This window comes from Nipponia nippon, unplaced genomic scaffold (genome assembly GCF_047370975.1).
Source record: "Nipponia nippon isolate SJK-2023a ecotype South Korea unplaced genomic scaffold, ASM4737097v1 scaffold_4, whole genome shotgun sequence".
Taxonomy (NCBI): Eukaryota; Metazoa; Chordata; class Aves; order Pelecaniformes; family Threskiornithidae; genus Nipponia; species Nipponia nippon.
This window is the reverse complement of record NW_028262358.1, coordinates 48,665,030-48,687,425: the sequence shown is the minus strand read 5'-3', so window position 1 is coordinate 48,687,425 and position 22,396 is coordinate 48,665,030. Positions and strand designations below refer to the sequence as shown.

General features: G+C 42.5%; 1 protein-coding gene across 3 annotated transcripts in view; it reads right to left on the bottom strand.

The window, feature by feature from the left end:
* The window catches only part of RPS6KA2 (ribosomal protein S6 kinase A2), a 313,952-nt gene extending 292,797 nt beyond the window's left edge, over positions 1-21,155 (bottom strand). For 2 of the 3 annotated variants that reach the window (XR_015708357.1, XM_087775452.1), the window contains exons 1-2: positions 11,046-11,192; positions 7,806-7,850 (exon numbers count right to left, since the gene is read on the bottom strand). Coding sequence is in view for 1 of the 3 variants with exons in the window: in XM_087775452.1 (XP_087631578.1) it covers positions 7,806-7,850; positions 11,046-11,108 (108 nt within the window). In the remaining 2 variants the exon portion in view is untranslated. Of the gene's footprint in view, positions 1-7,805; positions 7,851-11,045; positions 11,193-21,023 lie in introns of those variants that run through there. The other variant, XM_087775453.1, reaches the window with a different exon arrangement.
* Positions 21,156-22,396: the final 1,241 nt, after the last annotated feature.

Below are 22,396 nucleotides of genomic sequence, written 5' to 3'. Positions count from 1 at the left end.
ATGCTATTATCCTGTCTCTGATGCACAACAGCACACTGGCTGAAAGCAGTAAGAGTAATTCAAAAAAGTAACAGTGTGTGCAATAAAAATAGCTAGAAACTGAAGTTTAACATTAACTGAAATATCAAGTTTAATGATATCCACTCAAATGTCACAATTCTTTCTGTTTATGTAATAACTTTTTCTACACACTACTTTGCCCAAAACATTTGAAGTTTTCTACATCTCTATTTGCTGTATGAATTGTATGAGAGGGAGGAGAAAGAAAAAGATCAGAATAAAAAAAAAATCAGGTTCTTTTTATACTGGTTATCTCCCCTATGTCTGTCCTGATTCAGTTGGTGAAGACAGTAACAACAAGAAGTCAATTTATGAAGAACCAGAAGTAACAAAATTCTCTTTCAAAGAGGGCAGCACAGCTGTTGTCTTGTCAGCTTTCCCTCCAGTGCTGGGATTCTGAACATAGGCCCTGGGGTGCAATAGGAGAAGGAGATGCTGCTTTCATTTCTTGACCCCAGCTGTTCCTCTCACATTTTACCCACACAAAGTAAATGGTGGAATAACCCTTCACCTCCATCAAGGACACACTTTTATATACTCTATTTTGCATTAAGTTAAACAGAAACCAATATTCTGTTGTCTGATCAGTTTTCACTCCAAAGAAAATTGCAATTATTTACTTAAAAAAAAGTGGTAGAAAATAGGCACTATTGATGAATTCCCCAAATATATATATATTAAAAAAATCAATTTCTAAAATCAATTTACAAAGTTATTAGCTACTAAATCCTTCATAAAAACCAAGTACTTGAGATTTTTAAAAAAATTAAAATTCACTTATGGTAAAACATCTTACACTACCTATATAACATTCTCAAAAAAAAAACCTGTGGAAAGGAGAAAACAGCTATAATTTTTTTTCTTAAATACATCACTAGTGTAATTTTTTTAAGGATCTATGCAAGGTCATCACTTTCTAGTAATCAGATAAAGGCCTGCATTTGAGCTCACTCAGTATCTACTTTTAGAGAAAGAAACAAGTCATCCCAGAGACACTTGTATGCATCTCTGTTTTAGAGAGATGTGTAGCATAATACCTGGACTCACAGTTACTTACTTACTGTGATGACAACACATTGCTTGATAAGAAAACAATTTTTCATTACTTTGAATTTTTTTAAACGTTTCCTTAATTCTGAGGGCTTGTGGTTTTTTTTATTAAAGAAAAAAAGCAGCATGTTAAATAAATAGCATTATCATCTAGCAACTTTAACTAGGCTTCCCTCCTCAAGAGGTTTTACGTCATATTATATGATTATACTTCTCTCCATTCTGTGCCATACTACTCCTTTAATGATCAGCCTCCTATTTGCTTTTCCCTGAAAGAACAGTCTGTTCCTATAACCCAGGTTTTTTTTAAACAAGGTACTGACTTTTTTTGCATGTATATGTATAAAAACATATACACCAATACAAATAACCAAGAAACTTCAGTTAGTCTCTTTAATAACCTCCTGCCTCAGGACAAGCTTGTGTTCTGTGATCATTCCCAACAACCAAAAAAAACCACAAATCATGAAGCAGCAGAAAAATTTACAGTTATTCTGTTTTGTAGGTCCTCAATATGCATATTAACCTGTGAGCTGCAAGCTTAACCACTCAGAGATGTGGATTTTTTTGCTTTGCCAAGCAGTCATTATGATCACTATTAAAAAATCATCCACAGCATACATTTAGTTTTCATAATGGATTGAGCAGTCCATACTAGGTGTATGGAGACCTTTGATCATTGAAGTGGGACACAAGGAAAAGTTCACCAGATACTACTGAAAAAAAACCAACCACCACCTCTCCAATTTTGCAACAAAAGCAACTTTTTGAATGGCAAACCAGAATGTTCTGAGCTGCCTTAAGTTAGCTGCTTTTTTTTTTGGTCAGGGAAATGAAGTGATATACCAGCAATTCTAGTACTTGTGTCCACTGGTTAAGCTGTTTTGAGATAATCCTAGTAATGATCACAACAAACAGCCTGCAAACATTTTCCATTGTCTCTGGTAGTTGAATACTACTCTAGCACCTTTGAAAGAGAAGCTGTTACCAGCAGTTCAGCATTACACTAGCACAGACGTGCCTCAATGCTGCAGTATCTACTACAGACAACCTGACCAGGAAGAAGTAGAGGCTTTCTTCACATAACTGGAGAAGGCCTTATGTGTCCAGGCCCTGATCCTCAAAGGATCCACTTTATCCACCCTGGTATCTTCTGAAAGTGCACAAGCAACCCAGGAGACTTCTGCATTGATAAATGCACTTCCTGACACAGGTGACCAAGGCGCTGACAAGGGAAATTGTTCTGCTGGATCTCATCCTTACAAACGAGGAAGTACTGGTCAGGAATGTGAAGTTCAAGGGCAGCCTTGGTTGCAGTTACCATAAGAAAGAGGAGCTCAAGATACTGAAAGGAAAGAACAAGGCAAAAAGCAGGATTATAACCCTGGACTCCAGTAGTGCAGACTTTGTCCTTTTCAGGCACCTGCTTAGATGAATGCCATAGATGACCCTGGAAGGAAGAGGGGTCCAGAAGAGTTAATTTTCGATGATCACATCCTCCAAACTCAAGATTTGGCCACCCTGACCAACAGGAAATCATGCAACAGCAGCAGGAGGCCTGCATGGGTGAACAAGAAGCCTCTGGCAACTGGGACATAGAAGTTAAGAATATGAGAGGAAGAACCACAGAGAGGTGACCAGGAGGAACTTGGAGACTATCCAAGCACATAGTGATGGTGTCACTACAAGCCAAAGCCCATCTGCAGTTAAATCTGGTGAGGGACATGGAAGGCAACAAGAAGGGCTGCTACAGGTATGTCAGCAGCAAAAGGAATACCTTTGGTCCTGCTGCTGAGTGGGGAAGGAGATATGGTGACAAAAGATACAAGAAGTCCAAGGTACCCAGTGCCTTCTTTGCCTTAGTTGTTACTGGTAATACCAGGCCTTTGGGAATCCCAAGCCCCTGAGACAGGTGGGAAAAGCTTGTCCTTGGTGGAGGAGGATCGGGGTAAGGAACATTTAAACAAACCAGATATACAGAAAAAAAAAAAATCTGTGGAACTTGATGAGATATACCCACATGGGCTGAGGGAGCTGGCTGATGTCATTGTGAGGCCACTCTTAATACTCTGAAGACCCACGGCAATTAGGAGAGCTTCTTAAGAGCTGGAGGAAAGCAAACTGTAACTCCTACCTTCAAGAAGGAAGATCCAAAGAATTGCAAGCCAGTCAGCCTCACCTTGATCCCTGGAAAGGTGATGAAGAAAATCCTTCTGGAAAGGATTTCTAAACATATGAATGACAAGGAGACTATTTGGAGTAGTCAGCATAGATTTGTGAAGAGGAAAATTGTGCTTAAACAACCCAGCAACCTTCTATGAAGAGATGATTGTTTTGGTGGATGAGGGCAGAGCAGTGAGTGTTTTTTATCTTGATTAAGTAAGGCTTTTAACATTGTCTCCCATATCATCATCTCAGACAAACTGATAAAGTACTTACTAGATAAGCGGACACTGAGATGGATCAAAAACTGAACTGTCATACTCAAAGGGTTGTGATCAACACAAAGTGCAGCTGTAAGCCAGTCACTGGGGGTACTAGTGGCATACCCCAGGGGTCAATACTGGGCCCAGTATTAATTAACATCTTTATTAATGACATGGATGATTGGACAGAGTACACGCTGCAAGTTTGCAGATGTTACAAAACAGGGAGGAGTAGCTGATACACCAGACAGTTGTGCTGCTGCCCAGAGGAACCTTTATTGACTGGAGAAATTGGCCGACAGGAGTATCCTGAAGTTCAGCAAAGGGAAATGCAAGGTCCTGCACCTAGGGAAGAATAACCCTATGCAAGGCTACAGGCTGGGGGCCAAACAGCTGGAAGTCATCTTTGCAGAAAAGGACCTAGGGGTCCTGGTGGACAATTTGAACGTGAACCAGCAATGCACCGTTTTGGCAAAGAAAGTTGACAACACCCTGGGCTGTATTAGAAAAGGTGTGGCCAGCAGGTCAAGGGAGATGATCCTTCCCTTCTACTCAGCACTGATGAGACATCTAGAGTGGTGTCCCTGTTCTGGGCTTCCCAGTTCACAAGAGACACAAACACACTAGAACAAACCCAGTGAAGGTGGATCACACAAACATGATTAAGGGATGAGAGGATCTGACCTAAAAGGAAAATTTGAGAAAGCTGGAACTGTTCCACCTCAAGAAGACAATGCAGGGGGCAGGGTGGATCTTGTTCACATGTATAAATACCTGAAGGGAAGAAGTAAGTAGGACAGAGCCAGAGTCTTCTCAGTGGTATCCAGTGAAACAACAAGAAGCAGCAGGCACAAAGCAAAACACAGGAAATTCTATTTAAACATGAGAAAAGGTTTTTGCTCTTATGGTGATCAAACACTAGAATAGGCTGCCCAGAGTGGTTGTGGAGTCCCTTCAACTGGATGCAGTCCCAAGCACCTTCCTGTAGCTGACCCTGCTCTGAGCAAGGCAGGGAGGGTTGGACTGGAGGATCTCCAGAGGTGCTTTCCAACATCAGCTTTCTATGCTGTTATAAGCATCTATCATAGCCTCAATAAAAGTAGCACTAGAGCAACAAATATAAAATTTTCACTGCTATGGAAGTTTTGTGCTTTCCTCACTGTGATCATTCAACAGTTTCTTCAGCTCCTAAATAGTGCTTTCCACCCTTAATGATTCTATAAATGCTAATTGCATTAGCTGTTACTGCCATTAGTTATAAAAACTTGACCTTTCATTGAGGATCCAATAAATTCATATCCTCTATGGACAGTGGTAGAGCCTGCAATGCATGCTTATAATGAGACTATACACAGAGCAACCACCTTTGCTCCCTTCAATTTTATTATTCACATTTGCACAAAAATACACAATATCAGCAGAAGTTACATGTGTCTTTGGAAACTTTGTACAGGGTTTAACAGTAAGGCTAGGTCCTGCCATGCCATTTTCATAGAGCAAAACTTCAGAGGATTTACCCAGTTGTGCTTCTGGTTGGATATCAGCACTTCCACTGCATCTCTCCTCTACTTTGAGAGCCCCATGCAAGCTTTCAATTAGAGCATAAATTCCCTTGAAAGGGTAAAATAGCTTAAAGCAATGTTACAATCTAGCTTTTGAATGCTGTAATTTCAAAGTGCTGTGAGCTGTATTGCACACATGCTCACTATTTTAGAAAGATGTGACAAAGAATTTTGCTACTCATTGCACGCTCAAGGAGTATTTCAGTAGAATATCAGTGTTTAACTTGGACCTAGACCAGACCACAAGCACATCACCCTTGTTTAAGTATATTTGGGCATCTAATGTGGTCCAACTTATCATTCCCTACCAAAAAAGGCCAGTTTGCCCAAAAGAATCACTTTATGGAAAAGCTGCATCCCACAAGTCTAAGCAAGGACTGCTGCAGGACTTTGGAGTTCTCTCTGAAGGACATTCCAATCAGCTAACCTACTTGCCTTTGTGGCAGGACAAACAGGATCCATCACTTTGAGAGGACCTCCTAGGGAAACACCCCAATGACAGCAACCCCAAGAAATCTAGGTGACAATTCTAGAGCAGAGCTGATACACACTGCTCTAGGACAGAGATGTGCCTCAGAAACGCTTGCTGTTTCCAACAATCCCATTAATTTATGCCCCCCAATACTTTTAAAGAACTTGTCCATCAACAGCAAGATCAAACCTCAGAAAAACAAGAAGTGCAGTTTTTATAATGCATTTTGCCCCTATCTCATGTGTTCTTACTATACACAGGATAGGAGAAACACCAGGAGGCCAACAGAGCCTGAAGCAGATTATTTACAAGAACATGCTTTGAGCAGATGTGATCCATTGCATTACATGATTCAAATTCACCCCTTAAGTCATGCCTTAATGTTTCCTAAAAAAATGGCTTTGGGCTTGGGCACAGCACAGCTGTCAGTAAGGAAGTCACCAGAACAGTAGACCATTCTTTCTTACAATACCTCTACAGCAAGATGCAAGCTTCATAGAAATAGAACAGGCTTACATACTAAGCCAGTAAAGGGCTGAAATAACATGACAGCAGCAGAGTAAGGGTGAAAAACAGTCACAGTTTTTCTTATTGTATTTTTCTGTAGTACTGTGTAATGAAGGCAGATGGAGGAAAGTTAAGTGAAGGGTGAGGGTACTTCTACATTGGACAGGGATGTTTCACTGTCAATGACTTGTTAGTGGTCACTGTGTACATGTTTCATAACACACAAGTGCAACAGGTTTTTCAATCAGACATAAGTACATCCTCCCACCTGGCATACAGACACCACAATTGCCTTGCTGAGGCAGGAGTAGACATACAGAAAGCTAAATGCAATTACAGATGCCAAATTGCAAAGTGGAATACTTACAGCAGTAAACACATCAGAAAATGAGAGAACACAGGACTGAGGTTTCTATATAAGTAATCATTACATGCAATTTTTTTCTGCAAAATTTAAAACTTCAGAATTAAGACGCATCCCTAATGAAAGTTAACTAGGTTTAAATCCAATTAGGAAATGAAGGCTATCTTCACAAAAAAAAAAGTCCTCCTAAAACCCAAACCCACAAACCAGAAATTTAATCTTCAGCAATATCCTCAAAGATATAATCTGATGAGCCCAGTTACCTGCACTTAATTTCAACCCCAAGCTTTTTGAAGAGTAAGTTAGTGCTTTTTGAGAAATGGAAAAGGAGGGGAAAAAATACATTTGGAAGTTGCATCCATTTCATAGAGCTCAAAACTAAGACTTCTTCCTCCTTTCTATCATTAGGGGGGGTTAAAACTATTCCTTTAACACAGCAGAAAGTAATAAGAACTTATCCTGCACTGAAAAATCAAACATCACAAACTGGTTTGAAATTTCAAGGAGTAAGAGAGTGGGAAGCTTAGTGTGTTCAAAGGTGGCTATTTAGACAAGTGTCTTTGCAGTCTCCCTTCAATCCTGAAGGGATTCAGTCTCCCTCACTTTTTTGAAGTCAGGAGATGCCTAGTGATCTTTCAAGCACAGCTTGGTTTATGCTACAGAAACCAGCAGCACCGTGTACTGACACGTGGGACCAGCAGTAGCCAGTTTTACAGTCAAGCTTTGCCCTCAGCTCATCATAATAGTGAATGTTGACTTGTCCTCACCTGCTTTGTATCTTCATCTCACCTTCTGTCTCTTCTATTGGGCATTTAAACACTTTGAGGCAAGGCTTGTGATTTTCTATATTTTTTTTTTTCTTAAATTAGCACAATAGTACAATGTTACAATAAAACAAGCACTAGAGATTAACTTAAAGGAAAGAGTTAGCTCAGTCTTGCTCTGGATGAAGAGCCAGCCTAGCAGACAAACAGGAGTTAATTCAATTTAATAGTATTGGGCTTAATTCATCAAGCCCAATTCACAATACACAAGCATTGTTATTATGGCAGCTACTCTTTTTGAGGTCATTACAAAAATCTGCTCTGCAGGAAATCCATATGCCTCAAGAAGTTGTGTTCTTTCTTGTAAAACCAGCACAAGGATAAGATCTGTAAAATAAAATTCCCTAACCTCTACTTGAACAAGTCTACTCTCCTTTTTTCACTTGACCTTGTAAGAAGAGACCAAAAAAATGGGTTCATTTTGCATCTTCAGAGCTAGAAGCACATGGAGAAGTACCAGAGACATTTTGTTTCCATGAAGGCAGAAGATTATAATATAATTTCCTAACATTTGTGTGATCCATGAATAAACATATTTACCTCTTTTACAGGTTCTTCATCCAGGGCAGCATCTTCCACCACAGGCTAGTGAACAGAGAGGAGAAAAGAGGGGGGGGGGGGGGGGGGGGGGGGGAAGAGTCTTGTAAATAGATGTTATTGAGAAAGACACAATTCTAAGCCAAGTTCTAGCACAAAATACAGTCAGTTTACTTTTAGTTAAGTCACTCCAAATTTATACCACTGTAGCACAGATGTTCAGTTCTTCACACTTAGCACAGGTAAATTAACCTTTGAATCCATGAGGACCTGCTTTCTCCAAGATACATAAAATGCTAAGAGAGATAGGAGAAAGCAAGAGCACACTGGCACTATTAAAATTGCTGATGAATAGTCAAAACCAGGTTTGTTATAGAAATTGCACAAGAATGAATGAAGAACTAAACAAGATTAGTTTAGCTTATTAACGAATAGAGAACTGGAACAGTATTTCTTGCTGAGAAGAGAGAATATATGTATACATAGGACCAAGTTTTCTAAACACACAACTTCAATTTAAATACTGTCACTTAATGGGTGCTCAGCTGAAATCTATTAAGTGATGAACCCTTTTGAAAATAAGCAGAAAGCTTGCATAGAGCTTGATCACACAGCCCTTTGTCAGGAAAATATTCCCAAGGCTGTAATTCACTACCCCATCCATCCAGCTTGAGAGGGATCAATAACTTCGCCTACCCACAAAGAAATTCTAGACCCAGCAAATATCCTAATTTTCTTGCTTACTTGTCAGACAATTAATGACCTCCTGAGTCAACAGGTGAAAGAAGCAGGATTTTGCTCCAATCTTCCTTTATACAAACATAACATAGAACATGCCCTCAATGCACTCTTCCTTATCAAGCAATTGATTTACTATAAATGCTGTCTTTAATATCCTGCAAGTCATTCACCTGAGTCATGCACAGGCACTCATAAATGTCTCTATTTTAAAAGGTTTTTTGGCATTAAGGAAGGGGAGGAGAAAGAGGTCCATATGCATAAAAGAATGAAACTGTCTCCCTCCTTGTCTACTAACTGTGAAAATCTTCCGTGAAAAAGAACAACTTGCAGACAATCATGAAAACATTTCATCCCACACAGATTCAGAGCCCGTGACAGCTCCCTCGAAGCAGTCCAATCACTAGTGTTTAAGCTGCATTCAGCTCATTGGAGACCAAATGTCATCACTGTTTGAAAAAAGACAACTGGTCTTCATGGACAATAGCCCACAAGAGACAAAATTAATTTCTATGTACTTCACTAGAGTTGAGAAACCAGTACTTCAGGAATTTTATCTATAGCATGATTTAAAAGGGTTATAAGCTGTAGCATATCTTTAACATGCTTAGAGAGAGCAATAAGACGATAAATCGTGCTCTGTTGTTCTCATCTAAACTGCAAAAAGTTTATGCCTGTAATTCCTGAACCCTCTAAACTTTTTGTAAGTGAAATCTTAGCAAGAATGATAGAACAGTATAGCTCATAGCTATGGTATTTCTTAAAGCAGGAGAGGCAAAAAAAAACCCAAACCACACACCACAAAAAAAAAAAAACCAAAACAAAACCAAACAAACCGCCAACCAGAAAAACCAAACCTCTGATTAACTAGCTTTGTAATGGGTCAGTTACACTTGGTAAGGAGACTCGCATGGTTTCTTCTGGAAGAAAGGTCTCAGTGGTCCTCTACCAACAGAAGAGGTGACAATAGAAAGCTATTGTCCCAAGCAACAGACATTGGGCCTTAGTCCCTACAATCCAGGGAGGTTTTTCCCAGAAGTTGTGGCAGAAAAAGCAATCTGAGCAATAACTGAAGTGTTTTCTGTCTGGGGCAGAAAGAAAAATACTGGGCCCACACAAACCAAATGGATTTTAAGAGGAAGGGAAGGAGTAAGGAAGAGAGCAAGCATGTACATGCACTTTGAATACTGTGGTCAATGGAAAGGCAGACTCAGGGCAGGGGGGGAGGAAAGCATAATTTCTATTATGTTCAGCAGAAAACTCTTCACCATAACTGTAGTTATACAAGTCCCCTCATTGGGAAAGTGACTTAACAAGGTGTCAGCAGGCTACTTAATCAGCAACAATACAGTTTCCTAGATATACCCTGTTAGCACTCAGATTACTTGCATCACACAAAGTAGAGCAAGCGGCAGTGCCAAGAAGTGAATTATACAATATAAACCTCTGCAAGCCCCTCAAACTCATTCTTAACCTAGGGACTCCAGAATGAGCTATGCTGGTATAATACATTGTACTATCATTTCTGCCATATTATTTAAACTAACACTCTGTATGAAACCTTTTCCACAGTTCAGCAACTCCTCTTTTGAGACAAGTGTTTTGTTGTCCCTGTAACCTGGCTAAGTTGCACTCCCCTCTGTTCCTCTCCCCAAAACCCTCTGACAGTGCTGTGATCAAAGAACTGGGGACAGGGGGAGAATGTTACAAAATCAACAGGAAACCCCAACACCTCACAAATTTCACTCATCTATTTTATCACCTGTTACAAATATGTATCCTGTGCTGGAAACGGTTGACCAGAAATACTTTGGTTTTATTGCACTGCTGAAGAGCCCCAGAAATACTCAGGAATCCACTCTGCCCATCCCTGCATAAAGAGATGGCACCTTTCTCAACATAAGACCATCTTAAATTGCAGGCAACAAAAACTCTACAGGACAAGTGGTGAGCATACATAACACAGCAGCCAGCTAGTTACCACAGCGTTGCGTTTCCACTATGATCCTGAAAGCAGTCTTGTGCTTGGAGGTAATGGACAAGGGTCTGACTTCAGTTTTGTGCTGACACTGAAACAAACGCAAGGAAGCTCAGAAACCAAAACAGAAGCGAGAACCACAGCCCTATCCTAGCCTCAAATTAGAGATCACATACTTCGTGTTTAAATGTGAGCCTAAGTCCTACTCAGCCCGCTGTGCAGATTTTCATGTTTTACACGCTCCTTCCCCTGCGGCCGCCCCGGAGCCCGGTTCCGACCCGGGCTCGGTGCAGGAGCGCCCGGCCGGGCCCCGCCGCCGCCGCGGCACAGGCGCGGCGCCCCGCTCCGGGTGCGGGGCAACAGGTTTCCCAGCCAAGCCTCTCTCCCCGCTCCGCTCCGCGTAGCGAGCGGATCCTCGTCACACCCCGTTTCGCGAGGTCTGGGGCAGCACCGAGGTGCTTCCCCCGGCGGGAAGGGGGGAGCCGGCAGCAGCGCTGCGGCCGCCCGCATCCCCCGCCGCCGCTCACCTCCGTCTCCATGGGCTTCACCTCTATCCCTTTCCATAGCTCCAGTAAGTGGGCGATCGGCATGCTGGGCGACGCTTGCCAGAAGCCGGGATCAAGCAGGAGGAAAGCGGGAGAGTAGAGGCGTCAGCGGGCGCCGGGACAGCGGCGGGAGCGCGGCCCGGGACCCTCCGCCCGCTCGGCAATATGGCTCCCCGCCTGCCCGCGGCCGCCGCGCCCCGGGGGAGCCCGCAGGCGGGGCGCGGCCGCTCCGCAGGCGCGGCAGCGGGGCAAGGCGACGGCGGCCGCCCCGCAACCGAGACCCGCCGCCCTGTCCCGTCCCGTCCCCCCGGCCGCCGCCTCGGCTCGCCGCTGAGCGAGGGGCGAAAGTTGCTCGGAGGATGCTGCGGCGGGCGCTGCTATGGCAACGGCAGCCCGGCCCCCCGCGGCGGGGCCGCCCGGCCGCCGCACCGGGGAGGGGGCGGCTGCGCCCGAGTCGCCCCGGTGGGTGCCGGGGAGGGGAGGGGGGCACGGCTGGGGGCGAAGGAGGAAGCAAAAAAGAAAATTAAACTGGCCATTTTTTTTTTTCCCCTCAATTCAAAGCGTTGGTACAGTGATGGGGAGTGCAGCCAACAGAAGGCTATCTGAAGTTTACCAAGCCCAATATTATTCCAGTCTTGAAAAGAATTATCTTATGACTTGCTTTATTATTTTATTTCTTTACTATGAAGGCTATAGTAAAACCTATCTATTCAGATGCCATTTCCTCCTCCTTTAGCTCCCACAGCCTGTTACAACCTTACCATAACAGGCATGACACATCGCACTGGATACCCAGCTGCGGAGACTGTGATTTATGCAGATGTTGATTTGGATTCTCCTCAAACTGAGGTTAAAACATGCACGTTACCTTGTCCAGGCAACTTTATTATCATGTTCTGAAAGGTGTTACTACTAAATAAGTCCCTGCTCTTCAAAGAGCTATTTCAGAACAAATAGTCAATGTGCAAAGAGTATCTTTCTTCTGTTCCACGCTCAAAAAGCAACAGTTTATTTCCATAGCAGCAGTGCTGTACAAATTCAGAGCAAGTTTTGGTGAAACACACTCTTCTGCCAGTCTACAAAGGAACATTCAAGCAGTGTTCCTCCTCTGGTCCCATCTCAGTTCCCTCAAACTGTATTTAACATGAATAAGCTGCCCTGTAAGCCTAAATGCCAAGCAGGGTTAGGAGAGACCATAGTAAATAGACACTGACCATAATAAGGGGGGGGGGAATCAGACCTCAACTAGAGCCACGCATTCAGATACTGCTGCAAGAACTCAGCCTTTTACTTCTGTGGCAGAATATGAACACTTTTCTTGACATCTGTGCCAACACTGAACTAACAACTTGTAACACCAATTATGCAGCTTCATCTGCTTTACAGATTGAGCAATTAAATATCTAGATTACTGGCTTTACTCACTGCTCACAAAAAAATGTAGTGGGAGTGATGTCAATCACATAACAGACATGTACCTGAAATCAGAAGCTACAGTATCTGGCTGCTACATATTCCCTGGCTCTTGTGTTCTGCCCCTGCTTCTCCTCCAGCAACACATGGCAGAGGCAGACATACTTACTCCCTTTAACTTGACATACAGGCTCTCCCAAACAGCCTCGTAGTGCCAACAGCTGTGAGCCAGAGCCAAGATCAAGTGTAAAATTCAGAGCACAAACCACACTTGCTTTACAAAACCCAGAGAGCTTCATCAATCCAACAGACATGTGTTCCCAGAGAAGACATATTAAGCTTATACAAGGTATTATCTTGATTTTTAAAAACTCTGTTTAGCTCCAATTTACAGAATTGCATTTTAGCTTTTGGGACACAAAGCTCACATGCCACAGGCTGAGAGCAATAGCAAAGTGTCTGTAACAGCAGGGAACTGTTGAAGTGGGACATGCCCAGGTAATCCTAGGGGAGGCAAATCAAGGTGATAAGTCTGGGGTCACTGCATCTGCAGTCAAGTTAAAAACATGTGCATGCAGATCTAATGTTTTTAGATCTTTTCCAAGAACTTCACTTAATTCTTGAGATATGCCGTTACATGCTTCCTTAAGTATTCATCTATAACCAAACTGGGATATCAAAAAAACCCAGTATATTTCCAGATCTGTTTGGTGAGTCTAAACATGCATAAGAGAAAACGAAGTGATGAGATCTTGTTATTGCTTGAGCATATATACTTTTGTTATAAGCATAATGCACGTATCTTGCAGCAGACTGCTACACTGTTTCAGCACCAAGATAGGAACTGGACCTAAATGAAGTGTTCAAGTTTATTGGACTAACAAAAGCACGCATTTCATATTCCATCCCTTATCCCTACCTAAAGAAAAGCAGAATTTTTCAACCTCGGCCAAAAAGAAATTCAAATAATATGCGTTTCTGTAATTTCTTTCCCTCTATTTTGCTGCATTTACTCAGAGTAATCCTACCGAACTGTCTGGAACTATTTTTGACTACAAATTTTGTAAGAACTGTCTCCTTCATTAATAAGGATACCAATTTTCTTCTCAATGATTTAAATATTCTGTTAGAATCTTCATTCTTGAGGAAAAACACCTTTAGATTCCCAAGTATTTGGCAAACCAAGTTCTCACATAATAGAAGTGGACATATTTGATGTAATTAAGAAGAATTTAAAGCAAAAGATTAATCATGTCATGCTAGAAATAATTGTGTCACTACAAAGTGGTCAGTCACTTTCGTTACAGTAACATCTAATGGGCAACCAGGACTGACATTCTTTTGCATGAGTAGAGTAGTAGAAAAATCCATGCTTCCCTCCCCAAGCCTTCCTATGATCCACTTACAAAGACATTGGGTCAGAAAAGGGACTGAATATCACAAGATTGGGAATGGTCCACTTCCAAAAATACCACATTAGGAGTGGGATAAAGAAATAGAAGGGAAAGGAGGGATGGCATGCATGGAACATAGCAGAGGCAGAAGACACAGAAGGGAGAAGACAGAAGTTCAAAGCAATCGGTCTCTGAGGACACACAAGAAATTTGGTCATAGCAAGAATTAGTTATGGATTTTTTTCCTAAGGAAAGATTAGTTAACCACATTCACAGTTTAGCAGAACATAATATTTGCAGATATGTTAACTAGGCCAAGAATTGCAAGATTAGTTCAACTTGCTTTGAGAGTATAAAAGCATTTTTTTCTCTCCTGTGTAACAAAGCACTGGACTACTTACATGGTGATTTTTAATCTATTTTTACCTGCCTCTTGAGTACTAGCTAATGGCTGCTGCCAGATGCAGAGTGGGGGATTAGACATACCGATATTCTGCTGTGTTATGGTAACTCCTACACAGGCAGGAGACACATAGGTACAGAAGAAAATTTCTTAAGAGCATTGTCTATAAATTGTATCAAGATACTTTACACCTCCACTGCTTTGTGAAAAAAAGAAAGTACTATTTCCCATTTGATGCACAGAAGGGAAGAGGTGCAGAGAAATACTATTTTCTGTCAGTAGCTCACCACCCTTCTAGGTTCATGACTTCAGCGTTAGGTTTAATGTAATCACCTCATGCCAAAACTCATGCATTCATCTGTGCGCACACACATCTTCACTCAAAGTTTGAGCTAGATAACCTTTTCTGTCAGGCTATCTGTACCTAGGACATAGCCAAAACATGTATACTGACATAGAAGCCAGCAAAAAATTCTCTCTCCTTCAAGGGCATTCCCAGCGTCCCCCTCTGCATTGAAATGCCTCTTACTGCTTGCCATAGTGTAAACATCACCTATTATTAGGCTGGCCACACTGCCACACCAGCATCATCTGCCTAACTTTTTTTTTTGCTTTTTAAATTTCAATCGAGTCTTCACCTAAGTGAAGCCTCCTTTCCTGCACATAGCTTTTTTGGGTCAAGGCTGACACTTACCTGTCTGTTCAGCTGCAGCATCATGGCAGCAAAATTTAAACTTCATATCCAGTACGTCCCAGGCACACAACAGCTACAGAGAATGCTTTCTTAAAGGATGGACTACTCGAAGTGCCAGCACTGAGAAAAGGTCAGGTCTCCAAAGTGTCAATAGCATCGTAGAAGGGAGGAGAAAAAAATTGCTAGGGGCAAAGTAGTAACACTCCCCTGTCCCCTTCAGATGTTGCACTAGAGAACATCCAGCCATTTGTGTGTATCACCTGTCTGACATCATTTTTGGCTGCCAAAGGGCTCCTGGAAAGCCTTGAATGATCAACTACAAGAGGCCCAACCGCTGATCATCCCTTAAATCTCCAAAACAATCAGACTGCACGATGAAATGTGTGCTGAAGCTTCCTCAAAGGTTCCTTAAGAGAGAAGAACAAAATAGGAGCAGAGCATTAGCAACATTTCCTGCAGATTACTTCAGCCTCCTGAGGCACAAAAAAAAAAGAGTTTCTTTGGTCCTTTCCAATGATGCCAGCTACCTACTGCAGCCAAAGAGGATGGACCTCCTGGGACAGAAAGAACTTTGCCCTGCAGCACATGCACAGATTTCAAGCAAGCAGCCAGCTTTTAGCCTCCTTATTCTGTAGGATATTTGTACCTATGGAATATGCACACATATTGTCCTCTCCAACATACAGGCACAGATTTGGGAGGAACACAGAAAGACTGAGGCACACAAAGAACACTTCACAATACATCAGTTGACAGCAAACAGCTGTCATAAACTGGAGGAAAACAACATGGAAAACCTGCTGATGGAGACCCTTCAGCTAAAGGATTGGTCACCCCCTGTGATGAATGCAACACTGCTGTCTTCCCAGTGGCAGAAGGCAACGCATACGCAGACCATGCACAAGCAGAATCTCAACAGCAAGTGGAAGTGTCTGAGCACATCCCAGCGATCATGTTAGATTCACACAGCCCACTATCTATCACATGTAGATCCATCAACAGCCTCTCTAGTTTACCATAAAATGCAGCCTTCTAGCAGGGAAGTAGAAAGCAAGACCATAGTCCCATATTAGCCTCAATCTGTCACTACACCATCCCAAGTATGGAAGCAACATGCTGTGCATGACTAGCTCCCTATAATCTGTGCAATCAAGCCTGTATTAGATGGATGAAATCTGTAGTAGATGGGTAAGTGTCAAATGCTAGAAGTAAACTAGTAAAAGTAGGGCAGGTTTTAAACTGCACAGGAACCATGCATCATTCTTTGATGGAGGGTAGTCTCAGTTGCTTGTGCTTTTCTGGCTTTATACCAAAGTCAAAAGCTACTCTTCCTGACTGAAAGCAGGCAAACAAACAAAATCCCCCACACTACTTTTTCCTCCCTGAGAGCAGATGTTGAAATGCTTTAAGCTCATTACTAAAACAAGATGACTACATTTCCTCAGCAGAAGCTGTCTTTGTTCAGTGCCTCAGCATTAACTTCTTCAAGTTCAGCACTTGGATATTCATCACTTGTGCAGAATATGGGGAGAAGCATAAAACACCACCTACACATTGCTAAGTGTGCAAGGCAAAGGGGAAATATTGATTACTCCAATATAAGAGGTGTCCCTAGTGCTGCTAGAACAATTTATATTTTGTTGTGAAGTACATTCCTGGTCATCCCTGAGAAACACAAAAGGAAACGGTGGCAGATAAAATAAGGCATTCAGTATCAGAGTAGCATGCATCTGTCCCCTACAAAGCTCATAGCTTAACATTTTCAAATTAAAATCATGTCTGCTGCATCTCCTGAAATGTGAAATGCTCAACACCAGAGAGAAAGTCAGCTTAATTCTTAACCTTTGCAATGGTCTAGCTTCCCCATCTCTATTTATTAAGAAGATCTAGGCTGAATGCTAAAACCAATGCTTAGAGAGCAGCAACGGTAATCAGGCTCCTTCAGTTTAAAAGGTGCAACAGACTGGTATTACCAACCAGTCTGGTGGCCCTGCAGAACAGGGATGAAGGCTGCTAGGAGCTATAGAAAAAGGAACACTCTTCACATTAATCCTTGTTAATTATCTGCATTAAGGCTGCAGGTACTTGAAACATTAATCAGTTCTTGATATTGCTGAGTAGTTAACTATGGGAAGAATTATCTTGCAAAACAGAAAACCTAGGTCAGATATCTGGAGTAGACCAGCCTCCTTCAGTACAGACATGACTTAGCTGATGTCCCCAGTAGGGCTAACTGACTAGCACAGCAGGAGCCCCACTGTGTTCCTGTACCATGCCGTCAGCTTAGTTGAGGTACTATGTTGGGCCTGGCCTCAGTCTGTGCACCTTGGGGCTCATGAGCCAGTGCACAAGACTGAAAGCAGCACCAAGTGGCATCACATGGCATCAGCTGCGCACTCCACTTGAGTGCTACCTACACTAAACCAAGTGGCAACTCATTTCTCCCCAAGCAGTTTGGGTATCTGCATCATGCTTGTACTGATGAGCCCACACAGCTGGAAAGCCTGAGCTGATTTGCTGCCAATTTGCCCAACATCCAAAGCTTGTTAGCCTCCTTGCCACGTGAGACATTAACCACTTGCAGACCTGAGCTGCCAAACACAGGATAGTCTTATCTGCTATCTCCTGCACCTAATGAGAAATTAAGGGACTCTTGTGGCAAAGATTCTGACTTTCAGAACCATTCAGTCAAGTAATCTTTTACGCAGCAATCCCTTGTACAAGCTTCTGGGATATTCCCCATTACACTAAAAGACACCAGTTAAACAGGTCCAATAAAAGTTAGCTGCAGTGAAAGCTTTCCTGCTGCACAAGACTACAGTAGGTTTTGTGACTTCTTCATGTTTTCATCTCACAAGCACAGAAGAGACCATTTTCGCTAAAATACATTGCATAACTCTTTGAGGAGCAGCTCAGTGCAGTAGGGCAGGGATACCAAGGACACACCCCTATCTCTGCCCAGTTATTACTGCAGCTGTGACACCCTGGCTGAGCAAAGGGGCTTTGTCTGCTTGCTACTTGCAGCCACTTCTGTCAGAGGTAGAGCTGAGCACAACAGCTCAAGTCAGGCTGGATCAAGGCTTCTCAGCAGCTGCAGCACAGCTTGAACATTTGCTGCAGCCAAATTGAGGGGATGGCAAGGGAAAAAGAGGGCATTGCCCTCAATTTGGGGTCAGGAAGACCGATTTGGAGGCAATAGAGCAATTCAGGGGGCAGGGGGAGAATGTTTGAGCCAGGGGCTCCCTTCACTTACCCTGCCTTCCATGCTCCCTGCACCCAGAGACACCACCACCCCAAAAATACCTTCATTCCCTCCCCAAAAATGAAGGGAAGCCTCAGGCATGTCCCCTCAATGCCACAGCAGTGGGGCACATTGCAAGGCCCATAAGGCACAAGGGAGAGAGATGGTAGCTGCAACCTACCCCCTCCAACTGCTTAAACTCTTCCCGACTGAAAGGAGCAGGAACAGCTTCGCTACCTCAATCAGACCACGCAGAAAGGAAGCTGAGATCAGTTTTGGACAGAAGCACCAACAAGATAAGGCAACAAGTTTGCATCTCACCAGCATGGATGTGGCTGCACTAAAAAATAGCAAGAACATCTGTCCTACTCCATCATGCACAGAAGGAATTGACACCAAGAAATAAATTTAGGTCTTCGCTAATGGAACAGACTACCACAGGTCACCATTTCTGGCAGCAGCTACATTTAGAAGTACAAGCAAATCAAGATGGTTTTCTTCAACCTAATTAGATAATGAAGTTATTTCAGATACAGAACAACACTATTGTGGTGACAGAATGCTCAGGAACTAAATTTTCCATATAAACTGTCGATTCAATTTCTTTGAATTTTGTAACTGGAAACTTACATTACAGAAAGAAAACCAAGGAAGTAGCCTAGGAAACATTGTGATAACAGAGAAGGTAAGATTGCCTAGAAATACATAGAGAAATACCAGGAGACTGCAAGCAATACTTCTCAAGCATAAATCAACAAGGGTAACGTTAATGCAACAGAACATTACACGCTGAGTCACAGAAATGCACACAGTAATTTACCCACTAACTGTGACACAGACATTTTAGGTGACTGAGGACAAGGGTACCAGTTCACTTTTGGGCATGCTTTCATTTAGGTCCTGCTAAAGATGCACTCTGCTTAAAAGCATCAAGATAAAATAACAACTGTAGATTATAATGTTCCAAAAAGAAGAGTAATTTTTCAATCAACATTAGGGAAAGCCGCAAAGCATCAAGAAAAAGGACTTTTGTAATGATATTTAAATAGAGCATGTTATATTCACTAACTGTCCACTTTCCTTTTAGGATGTCTACTCAGACAAAACTCTTCCAATCTTTAACAGACACATAAGCTTTTCAGCAACTGCAATGATATTTACAGGAACAGCGGAGAAGCAAAAAAAAACGCCCATTCAGAAGATTCACGCAGAGCCCTTCCGACTTTGGCAGAGTTGAGGAAACTGCTCCCTTGAGTAGAAGGAACGACCAGGATGTCGGAGGGTTTTGTTCTCAATTTACTTTGGAAGCTTGGGCATGCTGCTTGGTTTTTGCTCAGTAAATCATGATCTCACCCACCCGGAACAGGAGCGATGCAGCACCAACTGAAGTCATAGTGACACACTTCAGCTTCACAAATTCCTCTTCAAGGGATCTAAATCTACAGTCAGGAAACTAACAAAGTCTATTCAAAGTAAAAAGCACCAATTCTCTGTTGTTACAGAACCTTTGCAACATCAAGTGCCCTTAGTTTCAAAGGGAATTGTTACCTCTCAAACAGAACACTTGACATTCAAATCAATAAAGACTGCAGAAAACATACACACAAAATAGGAAATCAAGAATTTCTAACCCAAAAATGAATATGCAGTATGATTTCTTCCCCTCAACCAGTTAGCATTTTTGTCTTTTTAAAGATGACCTTAGCTTGAAGATGAGAAAGCAAAACAGACTTACTAAACATTGCAGGTGTTATTATCTGATTTTGGGGGGGGGGGGGGGGGGGGGGGGGACACACGGGACAACACCCAAACCAAAAACCCCTACAAGGAACAGCTTTTTTTTTTTTTTTTGAGTGAATTTCTTTAGTGTTTTGAATTTTAAACACACAGAAGTAACAGTTTTCATGTTTTTTTTGGTGTCTTTTTTTTAGAATGCGTCACATGCTGTATTTTGATTACTTTTTCCAAATGAATACCAGAGTAGCTGCTTATTTCTACAGACAAGTATATGAGACAACTAAGGTACAGCCTTGAACATCTGAGCTCAAGAAATGAAGTATATTATGGATGATGATTGAAGGTTTTTTTTATATTGCAGCCCAACCTGCATCTATCAACTGTGCAATTCCAGGAAGAATTTCCCCTCATTGCTGCAGTTGCTATTAGCAAAGGCAAGAGCAGGGGAGAGAACGGGGGACAGAAAGCCATAGATCAGAGCTACAATCCTGTCACGCTGTGACAGTGAACAGAAAGCCAGGCTACGCAGCACAGCTGTGTACCACCCCCACATAACTCACATTTCATATTTCTTCTGGGAAAAAGAAAAAAAGGAGAAAAAAAAAAAAAAGCTTGATGGGCAAGTTAGAGCCACGCTGCACACAGGACCAAACCATTTATTGCTTGCGCTGCCCACTAACAGAGAGAGACACCAACTGCAATATAGTGACTCTTTCCAAAACAGACATTATAGGTCAAGCAAGTGCTTCCCACAGCAATATCACTAAAGAGAGTTACATGCCCAAACCAGATTTCCTACCTACCAGCAGGACAGGAGCACACAAGGCTGGGACAGGGTGCCCACAGGTGAGCCAGTCATGCCACACAGCCAGCATCCCTCCCCACAGCCCAACAGCAGGATGACCCAGATAGAAGCAGCAAGCCTGCTCACACAGAGCATACTTTTTCCACACCAGTTACCACTTTTTCAAGATGAATAAGCCAGGCTGGTAGCACATACCTTCCTACCTCTAGATGCCCTTCTTTCCCCACCTGAGCAGCAATAAGAAAATGGGGCTACTCAAAGCCACTTTCTTACCTTCACAGGTCAAGGTGCAGCAGTACAGCAGCTCCAGGAGCCCATGCTGATGGTGCACTTCAATAGCTACTGTACAGGCAAAGTTGCTGCCCCACAGTACTGCCTCCACACACAGAAGTAGCACAAGCTACAAAAAAAAGACCACAGCCAAAGAAACGGAGAGGCCTCCTACCCTCCTAGCCTGCTCTAATTTATAGCTCCTCATTAGTATAGCGAGAGCCACCTGGGTGAGGGCCACCTGAACGAGGGCCACCTGCTCCAAGGCTCCAGAGGGAAAGGAAAGTACTCCTGGTGTTAGCACTGGCAGCATTTTCTGGGCTGGAGTTTTCTAGGAACAAAGTTTCTTGGGAAGGTTGGGGAAGTTGCTTCCCTGCTGTGTCAGCAGCACTCGATCTCTCGTGGTCCGGCTTGCCATGGGCCGGCCGCACGTCGTCCTGCCCTGGAGCAAGGGCAGAGAGTGTTTGTAGGGGGAGGAACACAGAGTGCTGGCACCTGTGTAGTCTTCAATCTGGCCCGGGGGGGTGTCAGTCAGATGTGCACTAGCCCACTGCTATTTTGATTCAGATGAGTGTAAAATTATAGTAGTAGTAACTTACAGTGCTGTTTTGTTGCTAGCAATAATTATTGAGAGAAAGAGGGTATAATAGAATAAATCTCAGCTAGTAAACCAATCTTGTGTTCTGAGTTACTGATTTCCTGGGTTTTCTTTTATCATCCTTTTGCTATCTTGCTATCTATAGAGTCTGAAAAGCTCTGGTACAAGTATAGATTTATACATTTGTTCCAATATTCATCTCTTTTTCTTGACTGTAAATAAAATTAAGCCTGCAGTAGAATTTTATATTTGGCTTATGTTTGATGTCCCCTTATAAATTACGATTTCCACATTCTGCTTCAAGAACCATTATATGTCACTAGCTTGCTTTTGTATTTCTCAAAAAACAATTCAAAGCACAGTTTGTGAAGCAAGGCATGAAAAGCAAAAGCTTGCCAAAGTTGCTGTATGAGTACTGATCAATAAAAGCTTACTTGTATTAGAAAAGAAACACAGTTCTTCTGCAAGAATAGCAGAATTTATTATCATAAATTACTTTTAAGGCCACTTCCAAGAAAATTTCAAGGCCTGATGCACAGGAGACCAAATGAACCTGACCAGCAGCTGGCCAAAGGTATAACAAAAAGAGACAAAAATCAGACCAGTTGTGGCACTTCCATAGCAGTACTCAACCAGAGACTGCAGGGTGATGGTGAGCAGAGGCAAAGGTCTTAGCTTTGACTGTGCAAATGAGGCACAATTTTCCTTGCAAAGAGCAGGATTCTGCAAGAGCTGTCATGCTTCTAGATTTCACAACAGAGCTCTGTTGGCCTAATTA